The 23220-nt window shown below is 41.5% G+C and overlaps 1 protein-coding gene across 5 annotated transcripts in view; it reads right to left on the reverse strand.

The window, feature by feature from the left end:
* LOC122557722 (aryl hydrocarbon receptor nuclear translocator-like protein 1) overlaps positions 1-23220 on the reverse strand; it is a 41369-nt gene that overhangs the window by 9513 nt on the left and 8636 nt on the right. For 3 of the 5 annotated variants that reach the window (XM_043705637.1, XM_043705638.1, XM_043705634.1), the window contains exons 2-7: positions 19555-19702; positions 14538-14576; positions 8319-8360; positions 7647-7804; positions 6070-6149; positions 1192-1284 (exon numbers count right to left, since the gene is read on the reverse strand). In XM_043705637.1, the coding sequence (XP_043561572.1) occupies positions 1192-1284; positions 6070-6149; positions 7647-7804; positions 8319-8360; positions 14538-14576; positions 19555-19694 (552 nt within the window). In that variant the 5' untranslated portion in view covers positions 19695-19702. Of the gene's footprint in view, positions 1-1191; positions 1285-6069; positions 6150-7646; positions 7805-8318; positions 8361-14537; positions 14577-19554; positions 19703-20269; positions 20290-23220 lie in introns of those variants that run through there. The other 2 variants (XM_043705636.1, XM_043705635.1) reach the window with 2 other exon arrangements.

The raw sequence follows: 23220 nt of genomic DNA on the forward strand, positions 1-23220 counted from the left end.
CAGGCGGCCCCGCGCTCTATCGGCACCGATCCCCACAGGCGGCGCGGCGCTCCCTCAGCAAGGAGCCCCCCAGGCAGCGCGGCGCTCCCTCAGGACCGAGTCCCCCAGGCAGCGCGGCGCTCCCTCGGCACATGGCCCCCCAGGCAGCGCGGCGCTCTCTTGGGGCTGAGCCCCCCAGGCAGCGCGGCGCTCTCTCGGTACCGAGTCCCCCAGGCGGCGCGGCGCGGCGCTCTCTCAGGACCGAGCCCCCCAGGCAGCGTGGCGCTCCCTCGGCACCGAGCCCCCAAGGCAACGCGTCGCTCTCTTGGGGCTGAGCCCCCCCAGGCGTCGCAGCGTTCTCTCGGGGCCGAGCCCCCAAGGCGGTGCGGCGCGGCGCTCTCTCAGGGCCGAGCCCCCCAGGCGGTGCTGCGCTCTCTCGGCACCGAGCCTCCCCAGGCGACGCAACGCTCCCTCGGCTCCGGGTCCCAGTCGGCGCAGCGCTCCCTCGGTGCCAAGCCCTAGGCGGCGCAGGGCTCCCTTGGCACCGAGCGCCCCAGGCGGCACAGCGCTCTCTCGGCACTGAGCCCCCCCAAGCGGCGCAGGGCTCCCTTGGCGCCGAGCCCCAGGCGGCGCTGTGCCCGTGCCAGCTCTTTGAAACAGTTATCCCATTATTCACACACTCCCAACTAGTGGCTCCATAAACTCAGAAGTATTATTTTCTTTACAAGTATTTATCCAATTTCCTTTTGAATGGTGCAATTGAATCTGCTTCTACCACTTTTTTTGGCCAACTCGAATTCATAGCACCATATGTAAAATAATTCTCATATTCCGTCTTGTAACTTTATCAATTTCCTAAAACTGTATCCCAAAGCGCTGAGTATTTATCGTTCAATAAAGTGAAACTTGAACAAAGGCACTTTTACTGCATCAAATATAGAGAATATATTTAATTACTATCAACAATGAATGAATAGAATCACAAAAGATTAAGGCCATTGTGCCTACACCAGAACTAATTTTTCAAATAGGTTAATTTAATCCAGTTTCCCAGCTCCACCCTGAAGTCCTGCAAAATTCTTCTTCAATGATCATTAAACTTCAAGCTGGAACCATTTCTGATTACTGAAGGCTATATCAATACAGCTGCAATATTGAAGATATTTGGACCCATTACAACACTCGAATGGTATAGTGGCTGTACGACTTTACCTGGCTATAGTTGAGAATTTTGAAAACCGATTCAGACACAAAAAGTATCTTCCCTCTGTCGCAGCCCACAACAAAAAGAAATCCATCAGCCGCCTAGAGGAACAGCAAATCTTTGATGAGTAAACATTTTACAAGTAAAAGACAATACCTGTCCCTCTTCTCTCCACTACAATAAGTGAATACCCACTCCAATATATAAACAGATTAGCAAGCGGTCATTTATCACAACTGGGTAATAAATCCTAATGAGAATGAAGTGGAGCGCTTTTTTTCTCTCTCTTTTTTGAATCCTTGCCAGAGATTCAGCTCTCTCAGAACCAGCACCTAGACAGAACAGAACCTCTGACACTCCTGTTTATTTTTTTTCTCTTCCAGCTCCCTCAGAGAATCTGCTGTTCATTTTTTTTTTGCTAACCCCCACACTACTGCCTAACTGCAGTAGTGCTTATTTTTCCCCAGCGCTCATATTGCGTGAGTGCAGGTGAAATGAAGTGGAGTCCTTTAGGGACAGGTTGGAATGCACATGATAGGAAAATGAGGATGTTACAGGAGGAGATTCATAACAGGATTTGACCAAACATATTTAATAATTTGAGGAGGTAACAATGGCCATACAGTAGATGTAACTTAACTAGGTTTTGAACAGGTCTTTAATATAGGCACTCCGGACTCGACAAATCAATAACGTCAGAGAATGTGGTTTCAACTCAGAAAGCAAAGAGCGGGAGTACAGGGTAGGTTTATCCAGAGTGGCACAAGGTGACAAACAGTGTTCCACCAGGATTAGTGCTGGGACAACTGTTGATAACATTTTGCATTTACAGTTTGGACACTGAAATTGAAACACAATGTTTCGTGTTGCAGATTGCAGAGCAGAGGATTGGGGACAGTCAATACGGAGGAGGAATGCAACAAATTACAGGAGGACTTTAATATAAACAAATAACTACCAAATTAAATTGAACACATAAAAGAGATTTTGGTAGGAGCTAGAGGGAGGTCACATTCCTTGGTAGGTCCAAGTTTCGCTGGGACAGAAGAAGGGGATCTTGAAGTACAAATACACAAATTACAGGAGGACTTTAATATAAACAAATAACTACCAAATTAAATTAAACACATAAAAGAGATTTTGGTAGGAGCTAGAGGGAGGTCACATTCCTTGGAAAGTCCAAGTCTCGCTGGGACAGAAGAAGGGGATCTTGAAGTACAAATACACAAATCACAAAGATGCGCCATGGTTAGTTTGGCCATAAGGAAAAGTAAATCAAGAACTTGACTTCATTTCAAGAGGAATAAATTGAAAAGTAGGGAATTCGCATTATACGGTTTCTGAACCTTAGACCACAGCGTACTGTGTGATTCTCATCAGCCCATCATAAAAAGAGGATAGAGGGACAGATAGGATATAGAGAGAAACTTTACAAGGATGATATCATAAATGCAAGTGCATATGAATGAGGAAAAAAAATTGAAAGGCTAAGATACTCTTGTCTGAGAAGCTGCCTTAAACATTATGAAGGATTTTGGGGGACTGAATACAGAGGGAGTAATCTGGACTTGTCACTGGCCAGTCATTATTCCAGTGCAGATGAGAGCTGCACATAAGATCCTGCAGGATCCTCTTTGTAGCAACCTTCAAAAAAATTACACAGGAAATTGAAGATTCCACTAGGCAATTCCTCAACATTTGGAACCTTCTGAAAACATCCACTAAATCAGAGAATTCAAAAGGTTCAGGTGAAATTAAGTAAATAGTTACTCAGAAAAAGTTAGATTACTGAACACATTATCTGACCCTGAATAACTATTCAACCAACCCCACATAAACCCAACTACAGGCCCCCTGACTATTTACACCTTCCAGACCATAACCTGGCATCCCCTTCCTGCCTCCCTCCAGGAGCTGGTCTCCTCTTCTCCTTCCTCCCATCACCTCCCCCCAACCACCAAACCTGATAACCTCCCCCACTCGGTACAAAACCATTTCCTTCACCAGCTTCAGAAACCACCCCCCCCCCAAACCCATTTCACTCCCAGGGAGCCCATAACCCATCACACCCAATATCATCAGTCCCCAGTATGACCCACTCTGGATTCAAACCCTCTTCAAACTAGTTCCCCACTTTCCTACTCCTCTAACCCCCTTACCCAACTCTGGATCTGAGTGGGCTTCCTCGCCATGCTCCCAACCTCCACTCAGTCTCTCCTCTCCCTATCCCTCTCAATCACCACCATTCCCTTCTCCACCTCCAGGCCTGACTCCTACCCTTCCTTGCCCCACCCAGACCCGATTTCTTCCACACTCTCCGAACGACCTTAAACACTGCATCACCTACCTGGTTCACTTTGCTACATTGCACTCCATGCACCTAACTTCACACTTCTTTTAGGTAGATACCATTTGATAGCAGGGGTGAAACTCACTGGCTGTGATTCTAGACCTTGGAATTAAAGTAATTCCATAATTCAATTTCCCTGTCCCCTTGATATCTGCACTCAATCTATCAAACTCTGCTTCAAAGTTTCAAGAGAAGGCTACCACTGTATTAGCTATGGCTGCAAAACACGTGAACTATATGCAACTTCAACTGAAGGGCTCAAAGGGTTAGATCACAAAGAGAGATTAGGCTTGCATTTTCTGCAATGTAGTGAGTTAAGGTATAACTTTTATTTTTTGAGATGCTTAGGATTTTGTAAGGAACTCTTAGAGGAGGTACTTATTTTCGCTGATGGAGGGTCTCAGGGAGGGGTCCTGATTCTAATCAGGATCAAGCCATTTAGAAGCATAGTGTGTAAAGGGTGGTAGAAATGTGTAACTCTGCCACATAAAGTAATAGATGTTAACTCAGTTAACCATTTTCTGAATCTGAGATCAATGGATCATTATATGACAAGAGTATAAACAAATATGCAACCAAGGCGGGTGGATAAAGTCGAGATATGCTGAATTATGGAAACGGCTTGAATGCAAATGGCCTTCCCCCTGACATATGTTCCTGTTTTACAGTAAGACATTCACAAATTTTATCCAATTATTGCATATCTGCTTTGTTTCTCTGTCACAAAGAGAATAGTGACTCTTCTGTCAATTTTCTAGAAACATTCAGAATTTATGGATATGGCAATGACACTTTCCCTACATATGGGCACAAACAAGTTGCACCTAACCATGCACAAGCTGAATGCAGCTTGCACAGCTTGGCACTGATGACACTGTTTCAACTCCAATGTGAAAGTCAGATATTTGCAAGACTTGCAGCGTTCATATTCCTGCCTGAAGTCAATCCTTGATGACTACTTAAGAACCTAAGGACTTGTTTCTTTTGCTATCTGTCATTAACAAGATATTTTTAAATGATGGGTAGTTATGTAAGACAAAGTGATGACCATTATCCATTTACATTAATATCAATTTCAAACATTGCTGGAATTTTTGCATCGGCTTATTAATTCAGAAATTCCTATGTTTACTCACATGCTTCCACCTTAACAATGTGCACTGAATGTAAGAACTAAGGTAGGTAATTAATATTGGGTTAATATTTAATATCTTCTGTATACTTAAGTTTTTCAAATCCCCTGTATGTACATCACTACACCTCCACATATTTAGACTGAATACTGACTGTACTTCAAAGAAAGATAGTTACAAATAAAAAGTAACAAGACCACATGCTGCTTTATAGCAGCCATCATACATAGCAGGACAATCTCAGTAGTATAGGTCCTCTGACCATTACATTGCAAATACAGCATAAAATACGCCAATACATCAATATCATCTCATGATCATCTCACTGCATCAACACATCATTCTACATCTCCCTCATGTATTTATTCAGTGATCCTTTAAATATATCTGTACCATTCACCTCAGCCATTCCCAATAGTAGAGAGTTCCAACTTATTTCTGGGATAAGTGGAGCAGGCTGTACTAGTAGAACATCCGTGGCATTGTTCACTGATAAAGCACTATCCTGGTGGTGCACTGCTAATTAATTTAGAATCATAGAAGCCCAGCTGTGTTGAATGAGGACATTCAGCCCATTGAGTCAACACGGACCCTTTGAAGGGTGTCCCATCCACACCCAGACCCCAATCCTATAACCCCACATTTACCATAGCTAGCCCACCTAGCGTGCACATCCCCTGGCCACTAGGGGACAATGTAGCATGGCCAATCCACCCAATCTGCACATCTTTGGACTTTGGGAGAACTCCAGTGCACCTGAAGGAAACCCTTGCAAACATGGGGAGAACAAACAAATTCCATACAGTCAGTCATCCGAGGGTGAAACTGAACATGTGCCCCTAGGGTTGAGAGACAGCTGCGCTAACTACTGAGCCCAATTTGTCACTTTTGTGATTCATATGCAAGGAAGCGATCTAAAACCCATAATTCAGAGGTCAATTCGGAGATAATTCTTATTGAATATTTTTATAGGGAAACCTGGTCAGCATGGAGGAGTTGGGCCAAAGGGTCTGTTTCCGTGCTGTATGACTCTTGACAGTTTATTGCTCAGTCCCTGGGTGAAGTCAGACTTTCTTAAGATCAAGAAAGTAGTTAGAAACTGATTCTCTTTTTTCTGATGTGTTACACAAAACACAATGCCCTGAGTATTGTAGAAACAGACAGGGTTCATAAACATCAGATGCCTGATGAATGGCTTGTGCCCAAAATGTTGATTTTTCCTGCTCCTCGGATGCTGCTTGACCTGCTGTGCTTCTCCAGCACCACTCCGACCTCGACTCTGATCTCCAGCATCTGCTCTACCCACTTTCGTCAGGGTTCATAAACATAGCAAGAGGCCTATAGAGACTGCAAACCAAATGATAATTTTATTAAAAAGGAACTTGTGAAAAATAAAAATATACCCTGAGGATAAGATGTTTCAGCTCATCATCTGAAAGGAAGGCAGGTTTGTAGTTAGCCTCTGAGTAAGCATTGGTGGCTCCTGAAACCACAAATGATAAAACAGGTATAAGAATTAATATTAAAATCAGATTAGATTGAAAATTTAATTCCATTTCAAACCATTATTCACCCCAGCTGAAGCTGCTGTTCGCTGCAGTGAAAACCAATTACCTTTCCTGCAGCAGTTACTGAGAGTTGTGACTTTTAATAAATCAGACATAGATTAATTACTTAGAATAGTTAATAACTCGTGTTTAGTACAGAAATCTGGTCTCTGCTTTCAATCAACCTTGGTCCGACAGTCAAGTAAATTGGGGGACTGTACATAGCTTCAATTCAAATCTTCTGTATGACTCCAGAAGTAGTGGGGCTTGATTTACAACATATTATCCCAGTTTGATGTGCAATTGCTACAGATTTATTACATTTTATTCCATAATTTTCTCACTGGAATTTAGAGTTGCCTTATCATAACTTCAGAAAGGGAAACTGATCTGCTGAAAAACAGATGGTTTCGGACTTCCACTTTTCCAAAGCTCTCCTGCAATTGCGAGTTTTCCTCACTTTGAGTCTGGGCAGACTCATTGATAGAGATCGAATATATTTTCATCATATGTTCAGAGGTGGGAGTCCCTGAGCGAGGCCAGCCTTTATGCCCCATCTCTTAATTCCTCTTGACCAGGCTGCAGAGAATACAACTGAGTCGCTTACTCAGCCCCGTCAGAGATAATTGAGTTAAAAAAAAACCCACAGTCTTATGGATATGGAATCAAAAACAAAGCTAGGTTGAAGAAGAACAGATCTTCTTCCCTAAAGGACATGTTGACAATCTGCTTGGTTGATGGTTGCCAGTATGGAAATTTTCTTTGGAATTTAAGATTTATTTAATTCACGAAATTTAAATATCCCAACTGCCATTGAACACATATCTCTGAGTTGTAGTCCAGGTGGCTGGATTACCAGTTAAGTAATCATGATGAGGGGCATAGAGAGGGTGAATAGCCAAGGTCTTTTTTTCAGGGGAACAGATTCCAAAATTAGAGCACATAGATTTAGGGTGAGAGAAAGATTTAAAAACGACCCAAGGACCAACTTTTTCACGCATATGTAGAATGTTCTCCCAGGGGAACTGGTGGAGGTTGGTACAATTACAATATTTAAAAAGGATGGGAATTTGGATAGGAAGGGGTCAGGGGTATATGGCCCAAATGTTGGTAAATGGGACTAGATTGATTTAAGACTAAAGGATTTGTTTCCATGCTGTATATCTCTATGGCTCTTAAGTAACGTAACCACAAAGCCACCACATCTGACTTCTATCACTTGCCAAAACTCCATTGTCATTGTATTAGGTGACTACCAGGCTTGTAGGTGAAGCCAGAGGGACCGAGGTCTTTTACAGTCTTCCAATTTCAGTGCTTGTGCACAATGCAGTTTGAACAATAGGAAAATTGTTTATGCAACAAATAAACAAATCTCATATAGGTTTGTTGGACATCACAAAATTGCAGCCAACCTTCACTTCCTAGTTCCTTACCTCTTAGGGTCTTCATGTGCTGTACAGCCATCCTAAGCACAGTGAGCTTGTCCAACTTCCGTGACATGGCATTGCATGTTGGCACCATCGATGCCAACTCATCAATAAAACTGTTCATCTTATCCCGACGCCGCTTTTCAATCTGGCTATGAGCCTCTCTGAAATGTGAGCAATAGAATGCAATAACTCTCCCAGATTCAGCTTAATAGACAGTTGCACCGTTAAATGATTTTAGGTGGATGCACTTTAATTGATATTTTACAGAATGACAGGATTCAATCCTTTTTAAAATGCTTTGTCAACATGTTCTTGTTGGAGGGGGGGGGTCACTGGACCCGCAATGTGAATTCTGCTTTCTCCCTACAGATGCTGCCAGACCTGCTGTGTTTTTGCAGCAATTTCTGTATTTGTTTCAACATTCACTGTCCATTTCCAGCCCAAGAAAATGTCAGAGAGGTCCTTCATCCTACAATGTGTATGTTGACACACACTGCCTCGGAGTCCTCTAATTATTGACTACCCTGCCAGTTTAATCCATTTGCTTCCCGATTCGTTTGGAAATTTCTATTGCAATTTCCCAGTTATTCTTTTCATCCCTCAGAAGAACAATCCCAGCTTCTTGAGTTCTGATTCCGAGCTTTAAAAATACAGTACAAAGAACTGGAGGATTACCTGGCATTTTTGACTTTGCCGTGTTGATCTGTACATTCCATCCTAGATAAGAGAGATATGTAAAGTTATGATAAAACCCATCATATTCTCAGAAATATTTTGGTGGACTCGTTGGCTTAAGTTGTGAAAAATATTTGAAATTTAGATTTGCAAATGGAACTGATTTACACCATTCAAATGATCGAGTTCACTGATTTAAAGTAAGCACTCTCCACTAAACCAAGGCTGCACTTAGAAAAAAGATTCAATGGAAAGTCAAGATACAAGTGCTAAGGTTTGTGGAAGATTTTGAATTCTGTATAGAAACACCGTAGTGTTGAATATGGGCCACATATCTTTGGTTAAACATTTGGCTGGCTTGTTAGATACCAGGTAACATGGAAGATCTGAGAGTCACCTGTCCAACTTCTCAAATACAGAAGGTAGATTAATGTTTAAAAAAAAGGGCACCAGTTCGTACTCTCACATTAGACACATTATCGAATCTTACGTAATCTTTTAAAAAATTTGTTCATGTGGCGTGGACGTCATTAGCTAGACCAGCATCTATTGCCCATCCTTAACTATCTTAACTGAATGGTTCACTTGGCTATTTCAGAGGGCAGTGTTGAGAGTGTGTTGCTGGAAAAGCACAGCAGGTCAGGCAGCATCAGAAGAGCAGGAAAATCGAAGTTTCGGGCTGGAGCCCTTCATCAGGAATGAGGCTGGGAACGTCGGGGGTGGAGAGATAATTGGGAGGAGGGTGGGCCCTCCCACTCTGCCAAAGATATGCAGGTCCTGGGCCTCCTCCATTACCACTCCCTCACCACCGGACGCCTGGAGGAAGAACGCCTCAGCTTCCGCCTCAGGACCCTTCAACCCCAGGGAATCAATGTGGACTTCACCAGTTTCCTCATTTCCCGTCCCCCCGCTTTACCCCAGCTCCAACCTTCCAGCTCAGCACCGACCCCATAACCTGTCCCATCTATAAACTTCCTTCCCTCTTATTCGCTCCACCCTCCTCTCTGACCTATCACCTTTATCCCCACCTCCATCCACCTATTGTACTCTCAGCTACCTTCGCCCCAGACCCACCCCCCTCCTATTTACCTCTCGACCGCCCCCGCCCCAAGGCTCCCAGCCTCATTCCTGATGAAGGGCTTTGGTCTGAAACGTCGATTTTCCTGCTCCTCTGATGCTGCCTGGCCTGCTGTGCTTTTCCAGCAACACACTCAACTCTGACCTCCAGCATCTGCAGACCTCACTGTATCCTATTTCAGAGGGCAGTTAAAAGTAAACATTCTTATGGTGTGGAGTCACATGTAAGCTAAACCAGGTAAGGTTGAGAGGTTTTCTTCCCTAAAGGCCATTTTAAGAAACCCATCTGGTTCACTAATGACAATCAACAGTGGTTACATGGTCACCATTAAGCTAGTTTTGTTTTATTGGATTCAAATTTCACCACCTGCCATAGTGGAATTCAAACCTATGTCTCCAGAACATTAGTCTAGGTTCTGGATGACGGGTCCCATGACCTTACCACAATGTCACCACCTTCTACATAAGGATGATCATTTGGGCCATCAAATCTGTGCCAAATCTTTGACAGTTATCCTGAGCAGAATCTCCTTTCAGAAATAGGTGAGAATGTATAGGGTATAAGCAGGTAGGGAAAGAGTTAAGTTCTTGTTTCACAAAACTCAGGAGGTTCAGCTGAGCATGACTCAGATCAGATAAGCAACAGGGTGCTGGAGGCAAGGGTAATGGGTTAGCAAGGTGGAAAAGTAGTCATTATGTTGAGCTATTTAAGTTTAAGAACATTCATTGTGTAACATCAGATGGCTTAATCTTTGCTATTGACACTCGTTCACTGTAATGGCCACTTAATGAATATGTATGTTGCCTTATCTGGATTCTCCTCCCTGTAAAATGATTAAATAATTCATTAAGAAACTGCTGTTCCAGAGAAAAGACCAAGAACTCATGTCCCTGTGCACATGGGTGATTGTTCTCTCTCCCTCCAGGGCCCGTAATAAAGATGAAGGATGTAAAGCCATACTGTGTCTCTGATCATTTTCCTTTAAATGAGGGGAGGGGGGGGGGAGAGAAGAACGGGACGACAATATTGGCGCAGCCGGCAGGATCCAAATGAATAGTTATGATCGAACAGTGTCAGCGGCCACCCAGAACATCGGTATCTCGAGATGGACGGACCCACAAGGTAAGATTTTAAACCTTGATCCTTCTCGATATTCCTGTGTGTTGGAGATGGTCCCCTTGCTTGATTGCTCTCTATTCTATGGATTCCTCAAACAGTAATTAGTTCAGTCGATAGACACAGTTTCACAAGCATGCTGGCAGGCAGAGTTTCAAGCCTTCTGCGCTGCATTGGAGGAGGGGCAGGGGTGTCTGGTTTTTAAGGTTAGAGTCCTCTGCACGGTGCTGGGGTTCGAGTCCCCTGGGTGGGTTTAAGTGAGATATGAGCACTCTGTGAACAGTAAAGTAAGAAAGGGATTAAAGTCCCCTAATGGCAAAATTTGAGGTTCTGTGAATCTGTGTTCATGGCGGGACGGGGGAGAAAAAGAGTGTGGCTTGGACTGCGGCAGCATGCAGTCCACTCGGAGGGTTTTCTCTTTTCTAAGTACAATTTCAGCAAAACAAAAAAAAAAGAGAAAACACTGAAATTAAGGTTGTACTAATACTTGGGTTGAAAACGGAAAGTTGCAATGTAAATTGTGAGTGTTTGATATTTAAATACTTTAGTTTGTTAAAATACTGGTTCGGAAAATTCTTTTTAAGTAACTGCTTTGCCTTGTTTGAATCAGGATTTCTATTCAATGTATTTTGTGGGCTGTGTAGTGGGAGAGATTTTGTTATTACATTGAAATTGTACAATATTATGTCGTTTTTAAAACTATCAAACTTGTAACCTTAAGACAAACTGAATGAATGCGTTGAGCCCCTGATGTGTTTGAAATATTACAATGCCTGTTTAAAAAAAACAGTAGGGTCAGCAGTCATGCTTTAACCAGATGAGAGTATTGTATTAGGATATCTTTGCTGCTGCTGTGTTTATAATGCAAAGTGTTCACAAAAGGAAGAGTGCATTTTGAGTTTGATGTTTTTAGAGCATATTAGAACTTGAGGCTGTTTCAGTTCTTTCAATTCTTGTTCAGACTTCATTGGCCCCCTTCATATTGCAAATTCAGACAATGTTGATTTCTATCAAAGTTGCCACAGTAATTCCGACTGTTTCACTTGGGAACTTTCATTTAGAGAACATATTTTAATATATTCTGCATTTGTTTCCCACGAACGTTTGAGATTTAAATCTGAACTGAAACTACCTCTTAAATGGCCTAAGCACAGGAAACATTGTTGTTTTCTTGCTGTTCCAGATTTTGGAAATACTTTTCCTGACAGCTTTCGCATTAGTCAAGTATTAATTTGTTAAAGGAAAATAATTTTTGAATAACCTGAATGAGGTACCCAAGTGTTTGATTTCAGCACCATTGTTTATAATTAACTAAATTGTTTAGGCAGTACAATTTAGAAGTTTATGGGTTTGTGGGCGGCACGGTGGCACAGTGGTTAGCACTGCTGCCTCACAGCGCCAGAGACCTGGGTTCAATTCCCGCCTCAGGCGACTGACTGTGTGGAGTTTGCACATTCTCCCCGTGTCTGTGTGGGTTTCCTCTGGGTGCTCCGGTTTCCTCCCACAGTCCAAAGATGTGCAGGTCAGGTGTGCTAAATTGGCCGTGCTAAATTGCCCGTAGTGTTAGGGAAGGGGTAAATGTAGGGGCATAGGTGGGTTGCGCTTCGGCGGGTCGGTGTAGACTTGTTGGGCCGAAGGGCCTGTTTCCACGCTAAAATGTAATGTAATCTAATCTAATCTAATCTATTGTAATCTAATCAAATATAAAACTTGATAATGCCATTAACAGTGAACAGAATAACAAACTTCAAGAATGTGAAATAGGCAGACACAATTTTTAGTGTAGTTAAATGTGTGATGGTCTTCATACTGATTCATTCCTTGCTTGCAAAGGTGGGTAAGAGGAAATGCAAAGATACTTTCAGCAGCTAACGTCTTCTCCACAGTTTCTCCATTCACAGATTAAGCACACCTTTGGACCACAGCCAACCCCCCCTCAGCCTGATCCAACAGATTCATTCAGCTCCCCAGTCACGAGCATGAAAAGTGAAGAAGCTAACGACAGTGAAGAGGAGCTCGGGGTATGCTTTTTTTGTCAGTGATCTTCCTATGGATATTAAACCACGTGAGCTTTGCCTTGTCTTTCGATTACTTAAGTGATCATGAAGATTCCCTGATCAAGCTAACATCAGTTGGCTTTGTTACATTTAACAGCAGAGGGGGAGCAAAAGCAGCAAAGAATGCTGCATTCACCTAGCCTGCTGCTGCTGCACACTCAGGTGTGCTGGTATCCTCCACCTGAAGCATCACTGGAAGGATGGAAATCTCGTCAGCTTTATTAAGTATTTAACTGCCCTTATACAAGAAATCAGATTTCTCTGGAGTGGTGTGCAAGGACAGAGTGAATTTTGTTTCCAGGTTGGACTTTACTGAAGGAGATTTTGGAGAACTGGCTTGTTTCCACTCAACTTGGAGGGGATGGAGTGGTCACTAAGGACTGTGGATTTAAGAACTTTCCTGGGGAATTTTTTTCCCCACATGGAAGGATTCATCAAATTCTATCTACTGTAACAGACTAGTAATTTATTTTTATAATCATTGTATGCTGTGTGTCAATAACTTGCTTAGATGCTAGCTGTCAGAGTCTTATGAAAGCTGGCAGTGCCATTGGTTATCATGAAATAATAAAAGGAGGGAATGAGAACGTGTATAGGGTGTAAGCAGGTAGGGAAAGAGTTAAGTTGAGTTTTATGAAACAAGAGATTCAGCTGAGCAGGACTCAGATCAGATAACAACTTACAGTTAACAATAAGATGCGGAAGGCAAGGGCAATGGGTTAACAAGGTGGAAAAGCATTCATTATGTAGAGCCATTTAACAATAATGGAAGCATTCAACATATAAGGTCAGTTTAACAAGGTGAAAAATATTCATTATGTGAAGCCAGTTAAGGTTAAGAACATTCATTGTGTAACACCAGATGGCTTAATCTTCACTATTGACACGCGTTGATTGTAATGGTCACCTAATCAATACATATGTTGTCTTATCTAGATGCTCCTCCCTGTAAAATTAGTATTAATTCATTAAGAAACTGCTGTTCCGGAGTGAAGACCATGAACTCATGTCTCTGTGCACCTGGGCAATTGTGCTCTCTCCCTCCAGAGCCCGGAGTAAAAATGAAGAAAGTAAAACTATACTGTGTCTCTGAGCGTTTTGCCTCGACTGAGGGGGGATCCCAGCCAACATGAGGAGCTCCCTTCCTTCATTTTTTTGTGGGGGTTGGGTGGAGTGCTGATCTGTGAAAGACTGCCTCAGAAAACCCAGCCTATTAACTTGGAAGAAATGCTGCTCTGATTGATGAGCAGGCAAAGGGATGGGTAATAACTAGGTTTGTTTTGGATGAATTTCAGTTCAGGGAGTGTTTAGCTGAAGCACCAGCCAGAAAAGCTATGAATTAGTCAGGTGCAGAGGTAACAAAAACATGATACCATTTCCAGGGATGGTTTAACATTCACAAAACTTTATGTCTACAACTTGGGGATATTTTTTGTTTAGTTTTGTTGACAATTTGTTGGAAGATGATAATGGGATGGGTGCCATGGAACCAGAATTAGTCAGGTTCTATAATTGGAAGGATGATCAACCTATTTTGCTATGTTGCCTCCTATACTGCAACCTAGCAATTTCTGCTCAGTGTCATAACAGGGAAATTACAGCATTGTTCCAGAACAAGGAAGCTTAGCAGGAGGTCCCATTTCTTGATTGCCCTGGGACATTTTACTATGTCAAAGTATGCAATATAAAAGCAAGCTGCTACTTTAACTTATACCCAACACAATGATATGTCCCCATGTTGTTAAACAAAGTATCCTATACCTCAGAGGACAATGGAGATCTGCAAATTACTCATGTAAAAATCAGAGTGTAAAAAGTGCATGAATCAATAAGAAACGAGCAAATACATATGACTCACTACTACTATCCAAATTTTTCACATGAGGTATCTTTAAGGTTGACCAGAAACAAAACAATTAGCTCTTCTAAAGCATGAAGTCTCAATTTAAAAAAAATATCTGATTATACCTGTTGTGTTGATCCTCTTTGTCAGTGTCCATCCCATCTCTGAAAGCAACACAAACAAATAATCTTTGGAAGGCTTTCCTCAGTTCCAGAATGCAAACAACAGCTACAGAATTATTAGTCTGTCCAAGCCAAACACTACCATCTCTTATTCCAACGTGGCTCATGGAATTTTTCAGCAAATAGAACCACCTAAAGCAGAAGGGCTCTGTGCATATTTGCACAAGAGATAGAGGGAAATATGGGGGCAAAAGTAGCGTGGGCAGTGGAATAAAAGGGCCATGGCAGAAGAAAAATGATCCAGGCAGACATTGCAAGCGAACAAGCAAAGAATCCAAGGAAGCGTGGGCAAATGAAAGAGGGTGCCAATGGGCGAGATGCCAAAAGGGAAACCCAACAAATGTTGGGGTGAATGGGGAGGGGGAGGCACAGATCAAATCAGAAGGTAGGAACAAATGGGCAAATGAAGGATTGGATGAGAAGATGGGGCAGAGTGGACAGAAAGAGGGCACACAAGCTAGGGAGAGCGAATTCATGACTGAACATGAGGAGTCAAGAGCTGGATGTTCTGTATTCTATGTTAAGGCTGAAAACAGACTTGGATCAAAATTCCTGAAGAAGGGCTTATGCCCGAAACGTCGATTCTCCTGCTCCTTGGATGCTGCCTGACCTGCTGCGCTTTTCCAGCAACACATTTTTCAGCTCAAAAAGGTGTAACACAATGATGAGGTGGTATGAGTCAGCTGTATCCCTTTGTTCTACAAAAACAGTTTGTTACGATATTTCATGAAAACCCACACTGTAAGGTTGGTGTTGACTATAGACAATGTTTAAATCGAAGGACCAAAATCCCATGTCCACACTTGAATAACCTCTTAATACACTTTCCTACATCACAGAAGTGGTAACCCTTCAAATATACTTCACTGGCTGTAAAGCACTTTGGGACATTGAAGTCTTGGAAGGCGCTCTATAAACACACCTTCTACCTGTGTATCAAGATGATTCATAGTTTACAAAGTCATCCATTACATTGTACGAACTATCACTTGTTAAAAAGGTCTCTACAGTACAGATGAAATTTCACAAAGATTCTATTTTAGGTATTTATCAACAATTCAAAATAGCATGATAACAGTTTGAGAACTTGAACTAGACTCTCAAAAAAAAAACACTTTTTAAAGACTGGTTAATAAAAATCAGTAAAAGTGATCAATTTGTCATTAAAAATCTTACTGACATCATTCAGTGAAGATTAGCCCCCTTCCTTAATTAAGCCTATTGTGACTAAAATCCAACATCCAGTGACTCCCAGCTACATCAAGCCTTCATGGAAATAAAAAAGACCTAGCACTCACTATATTAGTGACAGTTTATAGCTGGAAACAAATTTTCCAAATAGAAAAATGTCTAATTCCTGACTGGTCTGTGGAGTGTCTAAATAGCTAAATCTATGAGTCAAAATCTAATAGATCATAAAATGTCAGAGCTCAGAAAGCACTCTGTTTGATCGAACTGAGTGACTCATCAGTGTGAAAAAGACTCTGCTCTGGTGCCACTTACTGATCAATTTGAAACAACTCATTACACCATCCTGATCCTCTCCTCCCAACTCCTAGCTTTCTGAAGTGGACATGTGCTAAGTTGTTTCATATTTTCAAACTAAAAGCCATCAAGTCGGAGAAAAAATAAGGACAATAATCCTTTTACTTCCATGACAAATGAATTTACAATGGCTTAAAATGCTAGATAATAGACCTGTTGGTCAAAACCATTCAATCACCATTTTCAACTAAACCCATTTGCTACCAGAACTCTGTCATTTCAGGTCAACAGTTCTTGAGGAACTACCTTCCCCAGTGAGGTCTATGAGTTGGCTCAATGGGTGACTGTCATGGCTTGGGCTGTATTCCTTTGTTCTGGATTTTCCACAAGAAGAAATAGTTTCTCGAGATCTATCCGAACAAAACCCCTTAACATTCTGAACTCCTAATATTACACTGTTTAGAAATGTGCCAATTTATTTTCTCAGATTCAAAGTGAATGACCTACATTTATCCACACTGAACCTTAACTACTATAGTTTTGCAGATCTACTGTGTTCTTTTATAATTTCCTACACCTACCAGAACTACATACTGCTCTACTACAAACATAGAAATTAGGAGAAGGAATGAGCCATTCAACCCATTTGAGCTTTCTCCATCATTTAATAAGATCATGGCTGATTTTATTGGAGTTTCAATTCTACTTTCCTACTCCCAATATCACTCGACTCACTTATTAGTTTAGAATTTACCTACTTCTGCCTTAAGAACATTCAACGATTCAGGCTGCATTGCTCTCTAGGGAAGAGATCCAAATACACATGACTTTCATGGATACATTCTCCTCATCCTCACCTTAAAAGGGGGTTATTTATAAACTGTGTCCCCTAGTTCATGTCTCATCCTTCCAGTGTCCACACTGTCAAGTACCTTCTGGATCTTTCAATAAGATCGCCTCTCATTCTTCTAAGTTCCAAAGGATACAAGGCCAGCCTGTCCGTCATTAAGCAAGCTGCAACCTACCCCAAGTCCAGGTATCACTTAAATGAAACTTCTCTGAACTGCTTCTAATGTACTGACATCCTTTTTTTTCCCCAATATGGAGACCAAAACTGCACACCGTATCCAAATGTGGCCCCGCCAATTTTCCATACAATTGTAGCAAAACATTATGATATTGATATTCCATTCTCATTACAATTAATGACAACATTCTATTTACCCTTCTAGTCACTTACTGTACCTGCACATTAACCTTATCTGATTCATGTTCAGGACATCCAGATCTCTCTACACCTCAGAGTTCAGCAATTTCTATTTCAGTAACATACTCTTCTATTCTTCCTTCCAACGTGGAGGAGTTTCAATTTTCCCATATTTTACTCCATTTGGTAGATTTTTACCATCTTGAAACCAATTTATATTCTTTTACAGTCCTTATGCAGTCTTCATAAAATACTTTCAAACCTGTCTTTGTGTCATTAAGAAATTTAGCAAACATACACTCTCAGTCCCTTCACCCAATCATTGATAATAAATTGTAAATAGTTGCGGTCTCAGGGTTGATTCCTGGCACTTCACTTCCCACATCTTGCCAAACTCAAAAAGTGCCTGCTCTAGGTTATTTTAGTTAACCAATCTTCTTTCCATGCTAATATGTTATTCCCAATGCCATCAGGACTTATTTGTGTAGTAACTTTTAATGTATTGATTTGGAGATACTGGTGTTGGACTGGGCTGTACAAAGTTAAAATTCACACGACAGCAGGTTATAGTCCAACAGGTTTAACTGGAAGCACTAGTTTTCGGAGCGCTGCTCCAAAAGCTAGTGCTTCCAATTAAACCTGTTGTCGTGTGAATTTTAACTTTGATATATTGCTTTGTCAAATGTCTTCCAGAAATCTACATGTAGCAAATTCACATCTTCTCCTTTATCCATGTTGTTTGCAACTTTTTCAAATAAATTCAACATATTAATCAATCATGATTTCTTTTTAATAAAATCATGTCAACTCTGCCTGATTACAATGGCACTGTCTGAATGCCTTGCCATAATTTAATAGATTTCCTGCATTTTCTCTATGACAGATGTTAACTGGCCAGTGGATTCCTGCTTTCTGTCTCCATTCTTTCTTGAATAGGAGTCACAAACACCATTTTCTAGTCAGACCAGACCTTCCTGGAATGTAGCAAATTTTTGAAACTAGAAACCAATGCATTTTCTATCTCAACAGCCACTTCTTATAGAACCATGGTTGCTGTTGGCCAAGACCTAGCAGTTAATGTCTGCTTATCTCCTGTCCTTTGTTCAAAAACAACACTGGCTATGCTTCAATTAAAGTACTTGGTTGTTGAGCACTTGGCAACTCATAAAGGGAACTACGATATAATTGCAAGCTCTTCCGTAAAACTGATCACATCAAAAGTGTGTGCGTGCGCAAAAGAAATAATTGACATCCAAGCCAATTGTTATAAACTGGAATACATGAATTAGTTCTTAACAAATTGAGCATATGTAAGCTGCAATCTTGAAATGTGACCATAAAAAACAATTATTCTAACAACAGAATCTCTCAGTTTAAAAAATTCAAAATTACTCATGCAATGTTTTAAATACACAGGATGATGATCTGATGCAGCATGGCCCATTTGTAAACTGATATCTCGATCAAGTTGTTATCCAATTCTAAGCTCCTGAACTCAGAGTGGTGGTATCTTCTTAGGTCCCATGGTCATCTTTAAAAACTTCCAACAGCTTCATAAATTATCTTGGTTGTGCCCTAATTCAATGTCACTGAAGAATATCTCAGACTATTCTCTCCAAGAAACAAAAAAACCAAAAAACTTGAGTGCCTTCGACATTATCCCAGAGGGCTGTGCAGCCAACAAAGTAATTTTTGAAATGTAGGCAGGACAGTGTAAGGTAAGAAACACAGGACACACAAGCTCCCACAAATAGTAAAGAGACAACCACCAGATAATTATTGTTCCTGTGTGATTTTGATGGAAGGATTTATATTGGGTAGAACACCAGGGACAGCTTCCTTCCACTTCTTCAGAATAACGCAGAGAATCTTTTAGAGTCATGTTTCCTTTCACAGCTGCCATTTCTGACTGTGGCAGCACCAAGCAGGGGATTGTCAACTTAGTGGTGTGCCCATGTTTCTGGAATTGGAGACGACCCACTTAATAGCTAAAACAAACTAACGAACGTCTGAAATAAATATTTACATTTATATTGGTCTGGATTCCCAAACATCAAACCCCCACATAGCCCCTGCCCACACAATCTACTTACCATCCCTCACCCTTTCTGCATCTACCCTATCCACCCCATTACAAATAGATAACAAAAGACACGGAGATGTGGAAAGAGTCAAGTAGATTCTGTAATAAAGAGGGAATTTCTTATTGAGAATCTGCTGCAGAGAGGTTGTCAAACTGAAGATAAAGCCATCATTATTTAAACTTACTGATAATCTGTGGAACTTCCTTTGCGCTTCCGGTTAAAGTCCATGCTTGCTGTGCCCAAGGAGTTCAATATTAATCCACTTGGATCAGATGAGATAAAATCATTTATTGTTGAGGAGATGTCCATATTTTGGTCTGCCATTGGATGATCTGGAACATTTTAAAGTACAGAATTACAGTTACCTTCCAGGTCAACATACCACCTTATTATTATGCATTTCATATGCGCAGTCCCCACCTCACACACCCCCAGACCCCCAACTTCCATCAAAACATACGCAGACATCCTCACAAAAGAACCAAATTGACGCCTGGAAGTTTAGATGAGGAGAGTTCAAGGTGCCCGATTGTAGCCTTAGAGTCTCCACTAAGTGCTCAGAGAGTCCTCAGGCATCACCTTATCACAATATCTTGAAACCAAGAATTTGCATTATGTAAAATGAGAAATCAAACTGGTAAAACCCACATCCCCTGCCTCTCTGGGTGTAGAATGCACCATCCAGACCAACATTTCCATGAAGTACTGAGGGAGTGTAGTTTTGTTAGTGGTGTCATTTTTTGCATGAGGCAATAAACCAAAACTTGCATAAATATTAGCATGATGAACCAAATGGCATGCTTTGCTGCTGTTAAATTTCTAATGATTGTCTTACTTTCCAATGTGTACAGAGAAACAAAGCCACCCTTAGAGTCTATCCATTTAAAAGACGGTCTTACCTCCTTCCATTTTCCCTTTGTCCATTTCAGGTGGTGGAAAGAAAGAAAGACTTGTATTGATATACAGAGGAACTTCGATTATCCGAATATCGGATTATCTGGCAAGATCACAAAGTCCCGATGGTTGGCTAAACTATATAAGCCAGCATTCGATTAACCGAACAAAATACTCCCCGCTTGTGTCCTTCGGATAATCGAGGACCCTTTGTAGCGCCTTTCACATCCCTGAGATGATTGCAAAGCGTTTAAAGCCAATGAAACATTTTATTGAAGTACATTCACTCGTAATGGAGGAAATGTGACAGGTAATTCACGCACATGCTCTCACAAACAAATGTGCAAATGACCAAATAATTGATTTTTATGCATTGAGAAACAAATATTGATCAAGGGTACAAACAACAACTTGCAATTAAAGAGCATTTTAGGGAAAGGTCCCAGGTGGGTTATGGCCCATGCATTAATGGTGGAATGATTAAAATTTGTAACATGCAAAAAAAATGGGCATTAGAGGAGTGCAGAGATCTATGATCGTTGGGTTGGAGGAAATTACAGCGCTAGGAAGGGGTGAGTTTGCGGAAAAATTTGCAAACCAGAATGGAGAACTTTAAAATGATGCTTTGCTAGCCTAAGAGCCAGTGTAGATTAGCAAGAATTGACATGATGAATGAATGGAACGTACTGAAGTAAGCACTGGCAGCAGGATGTTTAGAGAGGAGTGTACTTTATGGAGGACATAACATTGGCTCGGAAGTCATTGGAGTAGTCAAGTCTGGAGTGGAGATTTGAGGGCTTCACAAGCAGATGAGCTGAATCTGGGAGGGCATGGTCAACTATAAATGTAGAAGTAGATATCATGTTGAGGTTGTACAGTACATTGGTACGGTCTCTTCTGGAGTATTTTGCCCAGTTCTGGTTGTCTTGTTATAGGAAGGATATTAAGCTGGAGAGGGTTCAGAAAAGATTTACCAGAATGTTGCCAGGAATGGAGGGTTTGAATTATAAAGACAGCCTGGCTAAGCTGGAACTTTTGTTTCTAAACTGGAGTGTAGGAGGTTGAAGGGTGACCTTATAAAGGTTTATAAAACCATGACTGGTATAGATAAGGTGAATGGCACATGTCTCGTGGAGGCTTCAAGACAATGGGGCATTGAAGGAGACAGAAGGAAGATTTACAAAAAAAGACATGAGGACTTTTTTTTTTTTACGCACAGCGAGTCATTTGTATGTGGAATGAACGTCCAGAGGAAGTGGTGGATGCAGGTACGGTTACAACACTTAAGATATTTGGATACACACATGAATAAGAAAGGCTTGGAGGAATATGGGCCAAGCGCAGGCTGGTGGGACTAGTTTAGTTTGGGATTATGGAGCTGTTGCACTGAAGGGTCGGAGTCCATGCTGTATGACTCTGAGTCTAGGTTAATCATTATGACGTTGAAATTGGAGACTGAAATCTCAGCCTCGGGTCATCCAAGATACCAACCCTATAGTTTGGTCAAGCCTCACGTAGATTCCAGGAAGGGAACAGAGTCAGTGACAAGGGAATAGCATTTATGGAGTATTAATACATTCAGATTGTTAGTAAAAATGGTATACAGAAGCCTTCAAAGGACAGCTGCATGACACATTTTGTCATACATTCTCACAATGTAGGTGTCCTTGGCAAGGTCGGCATACAACTAAGTGGGTTAGCTAAACCATTTCAGAAGACAGCGGATATGGAATTGGAGTTTGCAGGCAAAGCAGATGGAGGCAAAAGAGCATGTGCGTAAGCTTCCTGAAACACGTTCAACCAGAGTGGACTGCCATAGTGTGGAACTGGAGTCACAACGGGTTCCCTTCCCTTCAAAAGGACTTCAATAAACCGGTTTTGTTTTTACAATCGTCCATGCACACTTTGACCAGCCAGCTTCTTTAAGCAAATATTTTGATTATTTTTGTATGAATTTAGTTCTCAGAAAACCATGGTGGGATCTGAAATTACATTGTCAAGATTATTAGTCCAGGTTTCAACACATCCTGACATTGCTCATACCCGATGGAAGGGGTCAGTGTTGGAGGACAAGGATAGAAAGGATTGCTTGGAGGAAGAACGGTTGGGTCCATTCTTGGAGCTTTCATCTCCTGAACTTTTGCACCCCGACCACATGCACATCTTGGCAATGCCAAGTAAATAGATATTTCATTACCTGGTTGGCAGTCAGGAATTTTTTTGCCCCTCTTCCTCCCATACCTCATTTTTACAATCCCACCACTATAAATTTACTGTCCCTCTGATTTTTGTCCTAGGTGGCTCACATTACTATCCTGAAGATTAAACCAGGAAATTCTGGAGATTTGGCCATCCGACACTGAGTTTCACCAAGACTATGTTAGAGTTAACCCACATATAGGTTCCCTTACAACATGGGGAGCCATCATCGGTGTCTGACAACCGATTATAATGATGTAGTGTTTGAAAACAGGTACTGTTCCTCCCAGACTGACACCTACTGTTCAACCACAGCTAGCCCGAGATGGTGATCATGGGCAGAGGTTAATCCACCCTAACTGGATTGGAGGGAGGGATGTCTGAACTACTTTGCAGAACTAGAAGATGGATGTAGTAACAAATACCATTCTCGTCCTCCTTTTCAAAAAAAAATTTGAAGGAAGATTTCTGGGAAATTCCTCTCTTGCCAAAATCAACCAAATCCTAGGAGACAAATGTGATGGGGAAACAATTATAGTTTGACACTGAGAATATCAACCAAAGGAGGAGAGAAAGACAACAAAAGCTATTTGTACATGGAGCTATTGAAGTATTAAAACAACAGAGTCCTGATTCAGAAGGCAAGGAAAAATAAGACAGAGCTGAAATTTATAAAACTAAGATATAGGTTCAGCATTAGGCCATTTGGCCCATTGAATCTGCTCCACCATTCAATCAAGGCTGATATGTTTCTCAG

Source organism: Chiloscyllium plagiosum, chromosome 16 (assembly GCF_004010195.1).
Source record: "Chiloscyllium plagiosum isolate BGI_BamShark_2017 chromosome 16, ASM401019v2, whole genome shotgun sequence".
Classification (NCBI taxonomy): Eukaryota; Metazoa; Chordata; class Chondrichthyes; order Orectolobiformes; family Hemiscylliidae; genus Chiloscyllium; species Chiloscyllium plagiosum.